This window comes from Paroedura picta, chromosome 14, assembly GCF_049243985.1.
Source record: "Paroedura picta isolate Pp20150507F chromosome 14, Ppicta_v3.0, whole genome shotgun sequence".
Classification (NCBI taxonomy): Eukaryota; Metazoa; Chordata; class Lepidosauria; order Squamata; family Gekkonidae; genus Paroedura; species Paroedura picta.
Genome location: NC_135382.1, coordinates 30,122,185 through 30,136,802, shown reverse-complemented (window position 1 = coordinate 30,136,802; position 14,618 = coordinate 30,122,185). Strand labels below are relative to the sequence as shown.

The following is a 14,618-nucleotide window of genomic DNA, read 5'->3' as shown; positions in this document are numbered from 1 at the left end:
CACTCGGACACCGTAGATATTGGGGATATTTCAAAGCCGAAGCTCAAAATCCCCTCCGCGTGGCTGGCTGCGCAGGCGCAATGGGCGCCGGCTCGGCGCTCGAGCTCCCCCTTCAGGATAAAGTGGGGAAGCGCAGGGGAAGGAGGGCATCATGGCGGCGGCGGCGGCCGGGCAGCAGGGCAGAGTCAGCCTGAAGGAACAGCGCTACGACCGGCAGCTCAGGTCGGCCTGGAGGGCGAGGGGGACGGGACGTGGCTGGGGGCTGGCGAGCAGGGAAATGTCCCCCGTGCTTTCCCGGGGGGGGGGGCTGCAGAGGCGGTGCCTGGCCCAGGCGGGGGGCTTGGCGGTTGCCTAGTGACGCCGCGGCCTCGCGGGGGCTCCTGGGACCTTCCTCGGCCCCCGGGCCTGGAGCCCTGCTGTTCCTTTGCACGCGCATTTCTGCGCCTAATAAACCCGCTGGCTTCTGTGGACTTGGCAGGAATGCGCCTTGGCCCGTTTTGGAGATGCAGAGGCCCGACGGTGGGCGTTGCAAGGCGATCATAAGACCCACAGGACCTTTTTATGTGTTTCCCTGTGAATTCGACCCTTCCATCCCTTCGAGAGCATTGGGAAAGAGCACCTTCTAGAATAAGGTGACCCGATTGTCCCACTTTTGGAGGGACATCTGGGGGTACCTGGCAAATTGTACTTATGTTGAAATTTTAAAAATATATAGGTAAAGGTAAAGGTGCAAGCACAGGGTCATGTCTGACCCTTGGAGTGATTCCCCCTAGCGTTTTCATGGCAGACTCAATACGGGGTGGTTTTCCAGTGCCTTCCCCAGTCATGACCGTTTACCCCCCAGCAAGCTGAACTGGACCTCTGTGTTTGTCTTGCAGATTATGGGGTGACCATGGACAAGAAGCTTTAGAACTTGCTCATGTTTGTTTGATCTGTGGAACTGCCACAGGACAAGAGATTCTCAAAAACCTAGTATTGCCAGGTATAAATATAAAGCAAAGCTTAAAAAAATTATGTAGTCTAGGAATTGAAATTTGATATAAGTACCACATTTGCTTTCCTCTTCAAGGAGTCGGATCATTTACAGTTGTCGATGGGAGTCAAGTGACAGGTGAAGATGTCGGAAATAGGTGTGTGTTTCGATGCAAGTTTGTAGTATTTTCATCAGCATGAAAATGATTAATTGCTGGTTAGATCCCAAACCATGGGAGTGGATTCAACAGGAGTCTTTTGGATTCTATTTTTTGGGCATATAAGTATTTAGCATATAGTGAATAAATAAAATCTTAAAATATAAAGAACCTGAAACTAATTAAAATGAGAGAAATGAATCTGTTATCCAGGTATTGTAATATTATTATTTAATGGGAAATAAAAGGTTTTTTCTCAAAATATATTGCTAGATTTCATTACTGGAATTTTTTTCAACTTAAATTAAATTTTAAATGAATGGCTTCTGTTTATACTTTTCAGCTTTTTCCTGCAAAGAAGCAATATTGGCCAGGTAAAGTCATTTTAAATGCAACTATTGAAAAACTGATTTTGCAGGACCATCTGACACAATACATGTTTTCTTTTTGTGATAAAGAACTGTGTATTTAACACAGGAAATCTGCTTGCAGATTTTGTAAGGATGATTGGAAGTCCCATGCAAATTCATGGGAAGACTTCATTCTAATTAATTCATTCCAAATTCAGAACTCACATGCATATGTGCAGGTTATCCTCTGGATCATTGGCCTTTTTTTTCTTATAATGTCAGAAACCAGAAAGAAATGAAGAAGCAGGAGGCATACTATACATTTTCTGAATTGTCATCACTTTTCACCACTTCCCACTGGCAGCAGAATCACTTTTGCTCTTTGTCTTTATTGCTCAACATTCTATGACAAATTAGCAGATCATCCAGTAGCCTAAGCTTTCAGATTGTCCAGAAGTAGTCCTGACCTGGATAGCACAGACACCTCTCATCAGTTGTTGGAAGCTAAGCAGGGTCAGCCTTGGCTAGTATTTGGATGGGAGACCTCAAAGACAATAAAGGCAGGCAATAGCAAACCACTTCCGAGCTTCCCTTGCCTGGCTGCCAGACAATTCCACAGATATAGGATCTCCTGACTATACCACACACACATCATACAATAAAGAATAAACAAATAAGTCACTGTCAGCCTTTTTTAAAAAGTCCTGTGACTTCATATCTCTCTGACCACATCAAAAGGATCTAAAACAGTGTTGACACGAAAGCCCCAAGGTTGGAATTCAAACATACTGCCTAGTTCTGTGCATAGGATTGCTACTGTAGATTTCTAACAAATCTGATTTTTTGTGTGTTTAACAGAATCGAGCCCAGTGCACCACAGAACTATTGCAAGAACTGAACAGTGATGTCTCAGGAAACTTTGTGGAAGAGGTTGGTGCCAGTCTTGTTCTGACTTGTTATTGTATTAAAGGAGTATAAAAGAATGGGTGATTCATGTATCTTTGTTAGTGACATGAAACAGGAGGATTGTAAATGTAGGAAAATTATTATTTATTTAATCATTTAATTTATATATCGCCCCTCACTGTGATGTCTTGGGGTGGTATACATGGAACAGTAGAACAAGAAAGCACGTAGAAAGCTCTGTCAGAACAGCTGTATCAGGACTGTGACTAGCCCAAGATCACCCAGCTGGCTGCATGCGGAGAAGTGGGGAATTATTACATTAGGCTCGCCAGGTTAGAAGCCACTGCTCTTAACCACTGCACCAAACTGTCTCTAAGCAGAAAATAATCTTGACCCATTCATTCTAATTTTTATTTTTTGTTTGTTTGCTGTGCAATCAAATATGTGTATCTTTTGCATTTCTTAAGAATCCAGATAAGCTTCTAGACAACGATCCTTCATTTTTCTGTCGGTTTACCGTCGTGATTGCAACTCAACTTCCAGAAAAGTAAGCAAGAGTTGAGCTGATACTTTTCATTGTCTGAAACTCTAGTTTGGTTTTGGGTGTTAATTCTTAATGCTTTCAACCCATGTATAGCTCTATATCTGTTCAGTGGAAAACATACATCTGCTTTGAAATTGCCTAGATAAAAGCTGAAGGGTGAGTTTGCCAGAAAGTGGTGGAAAACAGGGCTGCCTCGTCTCTTCTGCTAGGATTCACCCTTGTTTACTATGCCGGAAATGTAATAATTACGAGAAAGTTAAGCCGTACACATCCACGCATCACTTCACTTCTTTAAATTCTCTCGTGCATCAAACATTCAACAGAAATGTATGCTGCATTCTGCTATTAAGAATGCAGCCTTGCAGGTTTTTGAAACACTTGTTTTAGAACAGCCTTTCTCAACTTTTTTACTGTTGAGAAACCCATGAAATATTCTTCAGGCTTTGAGAAACCCCAGATGTGATTGGAAAGCTTAGCTGTGTACATGTCCACTTGTGGTCCCTCCCCTTCCCACCTCCTACAGGCCCATCAGTGGCCACTTTGGGAGGAGGTGGGTGGTTGCCTCTCACTCATTTAGGAAACCCTTCCAGGACCATCAAGAAACCCCAGGGTATCACAAAACCCTGGTTGAGAAAGCCTGTTTTAGAAAATGGAAGACTGAATCCCACAATGCCATCTGCATGCAGAAGAGTTTTGTCCTTTTTTTAAATTAGAGCATTGCACTAAAAAGTGAAAATGTAAAAGTTCTCCCACTTGGCACTCGAGTCAGTGGAAGTGTGAGAGCTGCTGTAGAACCTTCTGGTTATCGTGCAGCTCAAGTGTCAGCAGCCATTTGCCATCTGTCCTGGTTCCAACACATTCTCTCTCTTTTTTTTTTACAGTACGCTACTCCGGCTATCTGATGTTCTATGGAATTACAACATCCCATTGTTAGTTTGTAGGACTTATGGATTAGTAGGTTACATGCGAATAGTTATCAAGGAACATCAAGGTAAGAGATTAGCAAGAGATTGAAGGTTTCACCTGCTCTTAAGAAGCTCTTAAAACATTGAGCCTGCTTATAGGTTCACATGATGCATGCTTAGTTTTGATGAGGTGTACATGTGCCTGTATGTCTGCAGTTATTGGTGATGTCTTTTCTGTTTTTTTTCGTTTTTCAGGCTTTTGTATTGTATTTAAAGGATTTTTATGCCTGTTTTTAAGGGGTTTTGTGGGGGTTTTAGTCAAACATTGTAACTTGCCTCGAGCTCTTTGGAGAGAGGTGGGCAGTAAATTTAAATTTAAATATGATGATGATGATATCGATGTCAGCAAAATATTTCAGGAACAGATATGACATGGTAAGAACTAAAATACAACAGCCAAGATAGGATTAGCTTGGAAGATACAAGAGATCCTCTAGTTTCAAACTGTCCCTTATTGTGCGTTTTCTTAAAGACTTTTATAATGTTTATTGTTGTCACTTGAAATAAATGGTGTTGCTAGATTCAAGTGGGTTGTGTTATGTGACCAGAAAGCTGCACTGGTATACAGGTTCAAATAAAATCATTTCTTTGTAGTGTGTTCTCAGGTTTCTGAACTACAAAAATGGCTCAAAGCAGTTCACAGCACTTGACATACAATACAAAAAGGGTTTTGAGGGGAGGGTTCTCACCTGGATTTGGATCTAGGTACCATGGAAGCCTGACTGTGGCTTCCCTTTCCTCCGATGACTTCCACAGCAGCCATTAATATCTGGGGTGGGAGGAGGTGTTAATGCCTTTAACTAAAATGGAAAGGAAAGCTAAGGTTCTCGTAATGTTTTAACAGTGATAGAGTCTCATCCTGATAACGCCTTGGATGATTTGAGACTGGATAACCTGTTCCCAGAACTGCAGGAGCATATCCATTCTTACGATCTGGATCACATGGAAAAAAAGGTCAGTATGAGCTCTGACCACTGCCTTCCAAAAACAAAGTGTAAACATAGAAACATTCCATAGGCTTCACCACTATAGATCCTCATTTATTATATTTAAGGATTTCCTATGGTTGCTAGAGAAACCCAGTGTGCTTGTTCCCTGTAAATAATGTGTGAACTGTTCTTAAAAAAAAAAATTGCAGGGCAGATTCTTCGTGAAAGCTTCCTTTTCAACATGCTTCCTTGTATAGACATGGCAGACAGTCCAAGAAGGACTGGCTAATTGGAAAAATAGCTAAAAGAATCTGAGCATTATTGGCATTTCCAAAACCAGACCAGAATCAGCAGTCTTCAGCATTAACTGGGAGAATTGCATACAGACCCAGAGCCAAACAGTGAATTCATGTGAGATACCCATGACTGAATCTCTCAGTGTTTCCTTGTGTTTGCAGGACCACAGTCATACTCCATGGATTGTGATTGTCGCTAAATATCTAGAGAAATGGTATAACGAGGTAGGTAAAATTGTGACATTATTGCAATGTATTTTTTAATGGTTGCATCCCTCTGAAGAGAATGGGCCTTTACACACTTGCAGGACAAAGACTGCAGCTGGTAACGTGGTGGAAGAGTGCTGGGTAGATATGTGATGGACTGTGGTTTCTCCTCAAAGCTCACCCACATTAATTCCCAATAAGTGGGAAAGCTGTTTAGAATCTTCCTCCTTAGTGGTGCTTCTGTAAAAAAAATGCAGTGAGTTTTAAAAATGTGACCCTGCCATCTGGTAGAGTGGTACAGCCCATTCTACCTCCTCAGAAGGCCCAAGCTGGTTTAAATTTCATTGGGCTTGATGAAATGTATAGCACTTAACTGAGTTAGGTTGTTTCCCCAAAAGTAAACAAACACCATCTGTAGGTTTGAAAGGGATGACAGTTTGGCCTTATGCAGTGGGCCATAGGTTAATCTCTCAGGCACTGAATCTTGCAAGGTTCAGTTGAACCTCTCTCTCTCCACACAGGTGCACTAGCAGGTCTGCAGCAGCATGGGGGGTTGGGCAGTCTGTTTTCCTCCCTGAGCCCCCTCAAGAGACCTCCTTTTCCTTTGGGCTGCTCAGGTTACTCCTGGTTGGAGTGTAAGGAAATTGCATAGTGCAGGAAATGAGAGGGTCTGGATGGAGCCTAGGGGATATTCTTCGAAATTGCTCCTTTATGCAGGAACCCATATTCTTGTATTCGAATGGGGACAGGACTGGTTCTGCCCCACATTTTTGTCTTGTGCCCTTTGTCTGTCCTGTTTTGTCATCTCTGTTTAGTGATTTTAGGAAGCGTTCTCTTATCCTTGTTATTGGCCCAGTCCAAATTTCTGTTACTAGCGACTGTGCATTTGTGTTCAAGTATGTATCTTGCTGCTTGGTCTTCTTCAGGTAGCTTCTAATGACTGACTGTGTGTAGGTTTCAATTGGATCAAATAATAAGTTTCCCCCCCACCTTTCCCCCCCTTCAATTTAGAATGGTGGTCAGATACCCAGGAACTACAAAGAAAAGGAAGCATTCCGAGAGATGATTAGGCAAGGTAAGTGTGAAGGGGTTGCTTTTGACAGTGTATTGAAAGTTGCTGGTTTGTGTGGGATTTTCTGGTATTTTGGGTTTCCGTCTTTAAGTTTATATAGTGTAGGTGTCTACACTATATACATATGTTCATTTTAACATAAACTGCTTGGTCAAGAGGGGACTTGGTCGAGAGGAGGCGGTATATAAATCAAAACATAAATAAAAGCAGCATTCCTGGAATGAAGTTTAGCAAATCTGACATTTTAACGTGGAAGGAAATAAGGTAGAGTAAACAACATCTGTATTAAAATCCGATTGCTTCAGTTAGTAATCTGTTTCCTGTTAGGTATCTTGAAGAATGACAACGGAGTCCAAGAAGATGAAGAAAACTTTGAAGAAGCCATTAAAAATGTGAACACAGCTGTTGTTCCTACAAAGGTAGAGAAGAATCTCTTCCCCCTGATATTCTAGCAGCAGAAATACTGAACAAAACTCTTCTTGGGAAGATTGTCGGTGTGAGTTATTCCTGCGGTTTTATTGCAGATTCCAGTTTGTATCGAAGACATCTTGAATGACGACTCCTGCACCAGTCTCTCACAGCAGGTGATACATGCTTGCCTGGTTCTCCTCCAGCCTCCTTTTTCTGAGTAGGAAAAGTCCATCTGTTTGCATGTATTTTTTAATTTCTCCTCTTCCCTTTTTTTTCAGACACCATCTTTTTGGATTTTGGCCCGAGCTCTCAAAGAATTTGTGGCAAAAGAAGGTCAAGGAAACTTACCTGTCAGGGGTACAATTCCTGATATGATAGCTGATTCTGGTAAATTTATCAAATTGCAAAATGTGTAAGTGCTCTTTACACCTGTTTGGCTTTATGTTAGTGTTGGTAAAAGGCTTTCTGACGGTAAGGGAATTTTTTTTACAGGTGGATTCTGGTGCCTACACTGTGTGTAGGTTCATGCAGGTGACCCCTTTGAGGCTTTTCCCATCTGTTTGATATGACTGTTAACAAATCATTTCTAAAGTGCATTCTACAGAGTCACACCATTGGCCTTTCAGAGTCAGTCTTACCTACTCTGACTGGCAGCAGCTCTCCAGGTTCTGAAGTGGAGGCCTGTCGTATAACCTCCAGCCTGATTGGATGTGTCAGGGTGGAAGCTGGAACTTAAAGCCCCTCCTTTGCGTGCAGAATCACTGAACCTGCCAAGGGGCTGACTGGGGACAGAACCCAGAAAAAGATTTATACCCCAAGGCCAACAGCATATTGTTTGCTTAGAGTCACCGATTATTAAAACAGTTCTTTGAAGACCTTTCCATTTAAAGGGATTTGTGCTGGGGCACACTGACATGGCACAGCACAATGCACACTGGGGCTCTGAAATTGATCACGCAGAGCCAGTCAGACTGGCATAACTGGCACAACAGTTGGAGGTGGGAGGGACACAACTCTGTTAACACATAAAGTCTTTGGTGTTCCTTACAACAAACCTGTGACAGTAGGTTAGGCTGAGACACAATGACCGATCCATTGTCGTTCAGTATCCTGTCCCTTCCGTAACACCCTTCCTCTGTGCTTGAAGCCGGGTGAACACAGCTGTCTCTCTGGAATTGAGCATGAAATGTTTTTTTGGTTTCCTGATGCTTGTGTTACTGATGATATGTATTCAAGCTGGTAGAAGAGTACGGATTGCAGAGTAGTTTATTACATTTTTTATAAGAAATTGTTCTGATTTGTAGGCATATAAAGTAGTAAGGACATAGTTTGGGCCAAGTTTGTGGGTAAGAGGACTGTTAGCTGTTCCATGTGCCACTGCTAAAAAGCGTAACACTGCTGTGACTCTCCATATCCAAAGTGAGAATGAGCCACTGATTCTTAGAAAGTAGTGAAGGTAGTTATAAAGAACTTTTTCACCTTCCCTTTAAGGTACCGTGAGAAAGCAAAGAAAGATGCTGAAGCTGTGGGTAACTATGCTGCTAAGATGTTACAGTCAATAGGCAAGGTGAGCTCAGTGAAACCTTATTTATTTATTTTATTTATTTTTATTTATTTTATTTTATATAATTATGAGTTGAATCTCCCTGCCCTTTATTTACACAAAATAACAATTCCTGGGTAACAGTCCAATCCAAAGTGCCCTTCCTGTTTAACATCCCTGGGAATCAACAGGCCTTTTAACACTACAACTGTAATAATAATTTTATATTTTTATATTTTTAGCTCGCCCTGCACAATCCTCCTCCCTTTTTATTGTTACGACACACCTGAGACAGTAGTTAAGCTGAGACTCAATGACTGGTCCATTGTCATTCAGTATGAATTATGGGAAGTTGAGCTTTGAATCTCAGTCTTCCCAGGCACGGTTGGCCACTCTGCTGCAGCACAATGGCTCTTCCTCAGCAGCTTATTGCTTGCTGTTTATACCTGTTTGTGCTAATGCCAAATGAGACAGCAATGTCTGGACAACAACATTTTACTTTTGTCAGAAAGGTTACCACCTGATAGTTGCGTTTAATGATACTTTTATTTCATAGGCACCAGAATCCATTTCTCAGAGAGAATTGAAGTTACTTTGTAAGTATGCTGCATTGATACTTATTTTATATCTGTTCTAATTGATCGCCACTCCCAGACCATGGTGGCTTGTGGCGGTTTACAGTAAAATCATAAAACCCATATAAAACCCCACATAAAATACAGATACAATACTGGCAGCAAAAATCCAATCTGCATGCTCCCTCCTCCACCTGTCCATGTCCAACAGCACCCCTGCACCCCCCCTGGGGGGGGTAACTCCTGCCCAGATGTCCAGCATATTAGTTTTGTGTGCCTTTAGTAAATGTTAGTATGTATTCCAGCTTGCTTTGTAGACGCATACCCTGATGTAGGAGTTTCTTTCTAGCATGGGAAGTTCTGTGTACATGCAGTGTGTATTCTAAAAGCCTTGACCAGCTCTGCACTGTCCTGTTGTCAGCTATGATGCTGCCTTTCCAGCCTGTGATCAAAGCTGCTGGCATCATTCTTGTGAATGAAGGAAATTTCTCACCTAAAATTCCATGCATCAAACTTTGATGCAACGTGCCTCTTTTTCCCCTGAAGGGTGGAGACCAGTAGTAAATCCTACAGATTTCACAGGGAGTTGGAGTATTGAGCTGATAAGATAAAAACAAACAAACAAGAACTGGCCCTTAGAACGTTGATCTGTAAATCTGGAAAATGGAGTTAGTGACCGATGTGGGGGATTTCTTTATAAACCTGAAGGAATGGCAGTAGATTCACCTGTATTATAATAATTCATCTCTAAGAAACTAATCAAGTTTGTTTTGAAAACTGATACCTGTGTTATATGTCTGTGTGTCCCCACCTTTAGGCAGTAATTCAGCATTTCTTCGAGTAGTGCGGTGCCGGTCCCTTTCTGAAGAGTACAGTGTGCATACTTCAAACAAAGATGAGATAAGTAAGATGAGTTCACTTCACTAGCTGTATGTTTCTTTGATTGCAGCTTATTTGCCCATGTTGATATGAAAATAAAGGCCTACTCAGGTCAGGAAGAATAAAAAAGAAGCATAGAGCATTTTGTAGTTGCTTTCCTTATTTCTGCTATTATGTGAAGAATAGAATGAGTATTTTAGCTGCAGGGATTGAGCCAGACCTGTATTAATTTATAGCTTTCTGTAGGGATTCTGCAATAGTTGACATTGTGAATGGTTTCAGGATAGACCAACTTTAACCATAAATAGATGCTGCTGCAGTAGAAGTTCTAGAATTATTACACCGAGAAAACAACGTGGTTTGTGAATAATCTCAAAATATAGTTCCACTAATTTTTAGACTTCCTCTTGCAGCAGGAGATCTGAGGGAGTTGTATGTCTTTCTGCCCATTCTCTCCACAGTCCTTCTTTGTCCTTCCCCTTCTCTACCTGCTGTAGAACATACCTTTCTAGGGGTGCTGCATGGCAGGTCAGAGGAGGGGACAGGTAAAATGACTGTGGAAGGCTGACATCCCAGTTAAGAAGTAGCAGCTCTAAGTAATTATTATAGAACACATACAAAGCTGCCTCATACTGAATCTGTCCATTGATCCTTCATGGCCAGTATTGTCTGCTAAGACTGGCAGCAGCTTTCCAGGGTCTCACACAAAGGTCTTTCACATCGCCTACTACCTAGTCCTTTTAACTGGAGATTCCAGGGGTTGATCCTGGTACTTTCTGTGTGCCAAGCAGACACTGTGCCACTGAGTCATGGCTCAGGACAATAAGGTAACAATATTACCCTGGGTTCCACTTGATGTGAAGCTAATAAACTTGCAGTTTTCTTAGATGCAAAGTTCAAAGTTTTGGTTTGACTATACATAGCAAAATAGCAAAAATGCATTGTTAAAGCAGGCTGAATTGGTACTGATGCAGTGTTTTTCCTCAAATTGTTAAACATATTACAAATGGACCTTTTCCCTCCCTTAAGTTTCTCACATGGACAATCCAGATAGTGAGATGGTGCTTTACTTAATGTTACGTGCTGTGGATAGATTTTTTAAACACCACGGAAGATACCCAGGTGAGCTTATATTTTAATAATACTCAGTGTGCTGTACCATGTTCAGGGGGGGGGGTAGCCATTTAGTTTGTGTAGCACAAGCAACAAAGAGCCTTGTGGCACTTCAAAGACTCTTCAATTCACTGCTGAATAAGATTTAAAGCTCACATAAGCGGAAGCTACAATAAATCTGTCCTATTTTAAGAGACCACAAGATTGCCTTTTGTTTTTCTTCTCCACTGCATAAAAAAAAAACACTTTAATGCCAGCAAATTATTTGAGTGTGATATACAGGGGTTTGGACTAGATGACCCATGAGATCCCTTCCAGCTCTATTATTTTATGATTCTACATTTATTTAGCAATAATTATAGGAGGTAACAGTCTATATGTTGAATAATATTCAATGTTAAAAGTTTGTGCAAATCTTGTTTCTGCTTTTAAGCAAGAGGGAGGTAAGAGTTGTTATATGTCTGTATGTTTGACGTATTAAATTGTAAGGGTGTAATTGAGTTTGGTAGTAAAACTTCCAAATTGACCTTTTCTCTTGCAAGAGTATACTTTGGGTTTTTTTTGTTGTTGTTTTTACTGAAATGTTAGCTTTAACTACAGTTAATTTTTCTTCTCAGGGGTTTATAACTACCAAGTGGAAGATGATATTGGAAAACTGAAAAGTTGTCTCAATAGTTTTCTTCAAGAATATGGGTTACCTGTAACAGTGAAGGATGATTATATCCATGAGTTGTGAGTATTATATAAAAGGAAAAATACCTCTCTCCTCAGACTTATTTGTTACCTTTTATGACACTTTTCTTACCATGCATGGAGATGCAAAGCGGCTTAGCAGACAAAACATGAAACCAAAAAACCAACTTCACAAGTTGTATCGACATCATGTCCTCATCTCCTTCATAACCATAGCACAGGGGTAGTCAGACTGCGGCCCTCCAGATGTCCATGGACTACAATTCCCATGAGTCCCTGCCAGCAAATGCTGGCAGGGGCTCATGGGAATTGTAGTCCACAGACATCTGGAGGGCCGCAGTTTGACTACCCCTGCCATAGCATATTGCTTCAACAGCCTGCCTAAATAAGACAACCATAGAACTGGGCTGTGGTAGAACCATATGATTTTTTTCCTGCTCCAAAGAAGGACAGTATAACACATACAAGTAGGATCAATAAAACTGGATTTCAAAATTTAAGAACGATAATAAAAACAGCACAATACATCCAGTAAACACTGAAAAGGAGAAAAGGGGCTAAAACTTTTCAGACAAGTTAAAATGACAACCTATTCTGTTTGGGGAAAACTGTTCTCCCTGAACCATTTTGGCTGCAGCAGAAGACGCTGGGAGGACCTGAAATGGCACGCAGGTTTGCCCTGACGTATGAAGTTTGACGACTGCTCTTTCTCTTGTACAGTTGTCGCTATGGAGCTGCTGAGCCACATACCATTGCTGCGTTTTTGGGAGGTAAGAATCTTGTTGATCTACTGAGTGGATTGTTATTTTCACTATAATAAAGTAAGGAGATTAATATAGTTGTGGGTACTGTCTTTTTTACTGGTGTGATTTGATCATGAATGAATGAGTGCATGTTTCTGCTGTATAAACATAATGCCTTGTAGAATTAGGGCTACACGAAATACATATCTGGAACTAACATGTATACATGCATCTGCAAGGTATCTGCAAACCCAAAGAATTTCTGAAGCAGTTTCCAGTGTGTACATATTATTCAAACAGGAAATTATATATTTTACCATATGATGGTGAGATGTTTCATGAAGATTTTTTCATTAACTTCAGTTGAAGGATCAGCTTTGTGCAAAGGAGCTGCTTGGGGATGGAACAGCTTTCTTCACCTTTCCCCTTGCTGCTTCCTGAAATGGCAAAGCTGGTGGTTGGGGAACATTCTCAGACAAAAAGGGAGCAAAAGGATGGTGGTGAATCAAGCAGCATTTCCCATTCCCCTTCTTCTGCAAATACAGCTCCATCATCATATATTATAACTCCATTAATCCTGGATTTTTTATTTACTTCATTTATACCCCACTTTTCTCCACAGTGGGGAACCCAAGGCAGCTTTCCTCATTCTCCCCTTCTCCATTTTATCTTTGACAAACCCCTGTCTGATAGGTCAGGCTGAGAAAGAAAATCACTGGCTGGAGGTCACTTGAAAAGTTTCCATGGCAGTGTGATGATGCAGACCTGGGTCTCCCAGATCCTAGTCTGGCAGTCTAACTACTTCATGCTGGCTTTGGGATACTATGTTGGCCACTGATAAGACAGCAGTATAGCCAGGCAGGAACAGTATCAGTTACATTATTAAAATTTCAGCTGCTTCAAAAAATTTGTTCCATTTCTCTCTGTTTTTACAGGAGCTGCTGCGCAGGAGATTGTGAAAATCATTACGAAACAATTTGTAATTTTTAACAACACCTACATTTATAATGGCATGTCACAGACTTCAGCAACGTTCAAGCTGTAGCCTTAATGCATTGTGTGAAGATGCAATTACATTTTGTTCTGTCAAGTAATGCTTGTTGGATGTTTGCTGCCAACTTTGTTTCCCCCCCCCTTTATCATTAAAATATATTTTTAAATTGCACTAAGGACCATATCTTGAATTTTAATAAAATGGTCTGTTAACGTGGAAGACATTGTAAATGATAAGAGCAGTTTTGTCATTGTCAACATTTTCATATTCTAAGTAGAAGCACTTCTTGTTCTGCTCTTTTAGATGCTGGAGCTGGTTCTTAGCATGGACCATTTTTTCTGGCCTCATCACTCAGGGAAGTGTTTCTAAAGTCCTTTTTCAAATGAATTCCCAATTTCAAGCAATGTGTAGCAAATAATATGCGACATTCTCTTCAATTAGCAATAGCCGTTGGACAAGTGTGAAAAAGTATTAATGAGAGTGCACAGATATATTAATTCACCAAGCAGCTTGGAGTATTATTAATAAACATGCTCTTCAATGATGATTTAAAGATTTAAATGTCTGATATGAAGCCTCAGATACGGACTTTTAACTGTCATCACATTTGAAACATGCTCTGAGCGTACTCAGTAATACAGCCTTTTCAAGCCTTGGTTTGGTCATCTTGAACATTATGGCTCGGTTCTTGTGTGTTTTGTATCAAGAGTATAGTTAATGCTGTATTAGTCCTACAAACCCTCTGTGTTGTAGTTAAGAGTGTAGAGTGGAGCTGTCCCAGTGTCAGGTGTAGACTGGGATGGTTGCTGTTTCAATGGGTATTCCCTTTTGTTAGAGGAGGCTTTCTCAAGCAGTGTTTCGTGAAATGATGGGGTTTCTTGACACCACTGGAAGGGTTTCCTGAATGGATGGGAGTTAAATAATTTTAAATATATATATATATATATATATAATTTTAATCTGCTAAACATTTATCATTGGTATGATCATATATGGTCGTGTCAACCCCCTCTCAAAATGGCCAATGATGGGCCTTGAAGGGATGGGAAGGGGAGTGGCTCCAGGTGGGCGTATACACAGCTATGCTTCCCAACCATTTTCTGCTCCATCGTGCCACTTATGGGGTTTCTCAAAGCCTGAATGTTTCAGGGGTTTCTCAAGGGTAAAAAAAGCTATGAAAGACTGTGTTAGAGTGACATTATGCATGCATTATTGCTGTGGGATGACTGCAGCAGTCAGCAATTTTCATTAGTGAAACAACCACATAA

The 14,618-nt window shown here is 41.1% G+C and overlaps 1 protein-coding gene across 2 annotated transcripts; it reads left to right on the top strand.

The window, feature by feature from the left end:
- Nucleotides 1-71: 71 nt before the first annotated feature.
- On the top strand, nucleotides 72-13,521 carry NAE1 (NEDD8 activating enzyme E1 subunit 1). Of its 2 annotated transcripts, none has more exons than XM_077309948.1 (20): nucleotides 72-222; nucleotides 879-982; nucleotides 1,070-1,130; nucleotides 1,474-1,504; nucleotides 2,339-2,410; nucleotides 2,854-2,933; nucleotides 3,812-3,921; nucleotides 4,740-4,849; nucleotides 5,283-5,345; nucleotides 6,339-6,402; nucleotides 6,727-6,818; nucleotides 6,924-6,983; nucleotides 7,089-7,222; nucleotides 8,302-8,377; nucleotides 8,910-8,949; nucleotides 9,746-9,832; nucleotides 10,837-10,929; nucleotides 11,538-11,652; nucleotides 12,334-12,383; nucleotides 13,292-13,521. In XM_077309948.1, exons 1-20 carry the CDS (start codon nucleotides 152-154, stop codon nucleotides 13,399-13,401), a joined length of 1,623 nt encoding a protein of 540 aa, XP_077166063.1. In that variant the 5' UTR covers nucleotides 72-151; the 3' UTR covers nucleotides 13,402-13,521. The 2 variants fall into 2 exon arrangements, with proteins under 2 accessions (XP_077166063.1, XP_077166064.1); XM_077309949.1 differs by lacking the exon at nucleotides 72-222 and adding an exon at nucleotides 384-632.
- The last annotated feature ends 1,097 nt before the right edge of the window (nucleotides 13,522-14,618 follow it).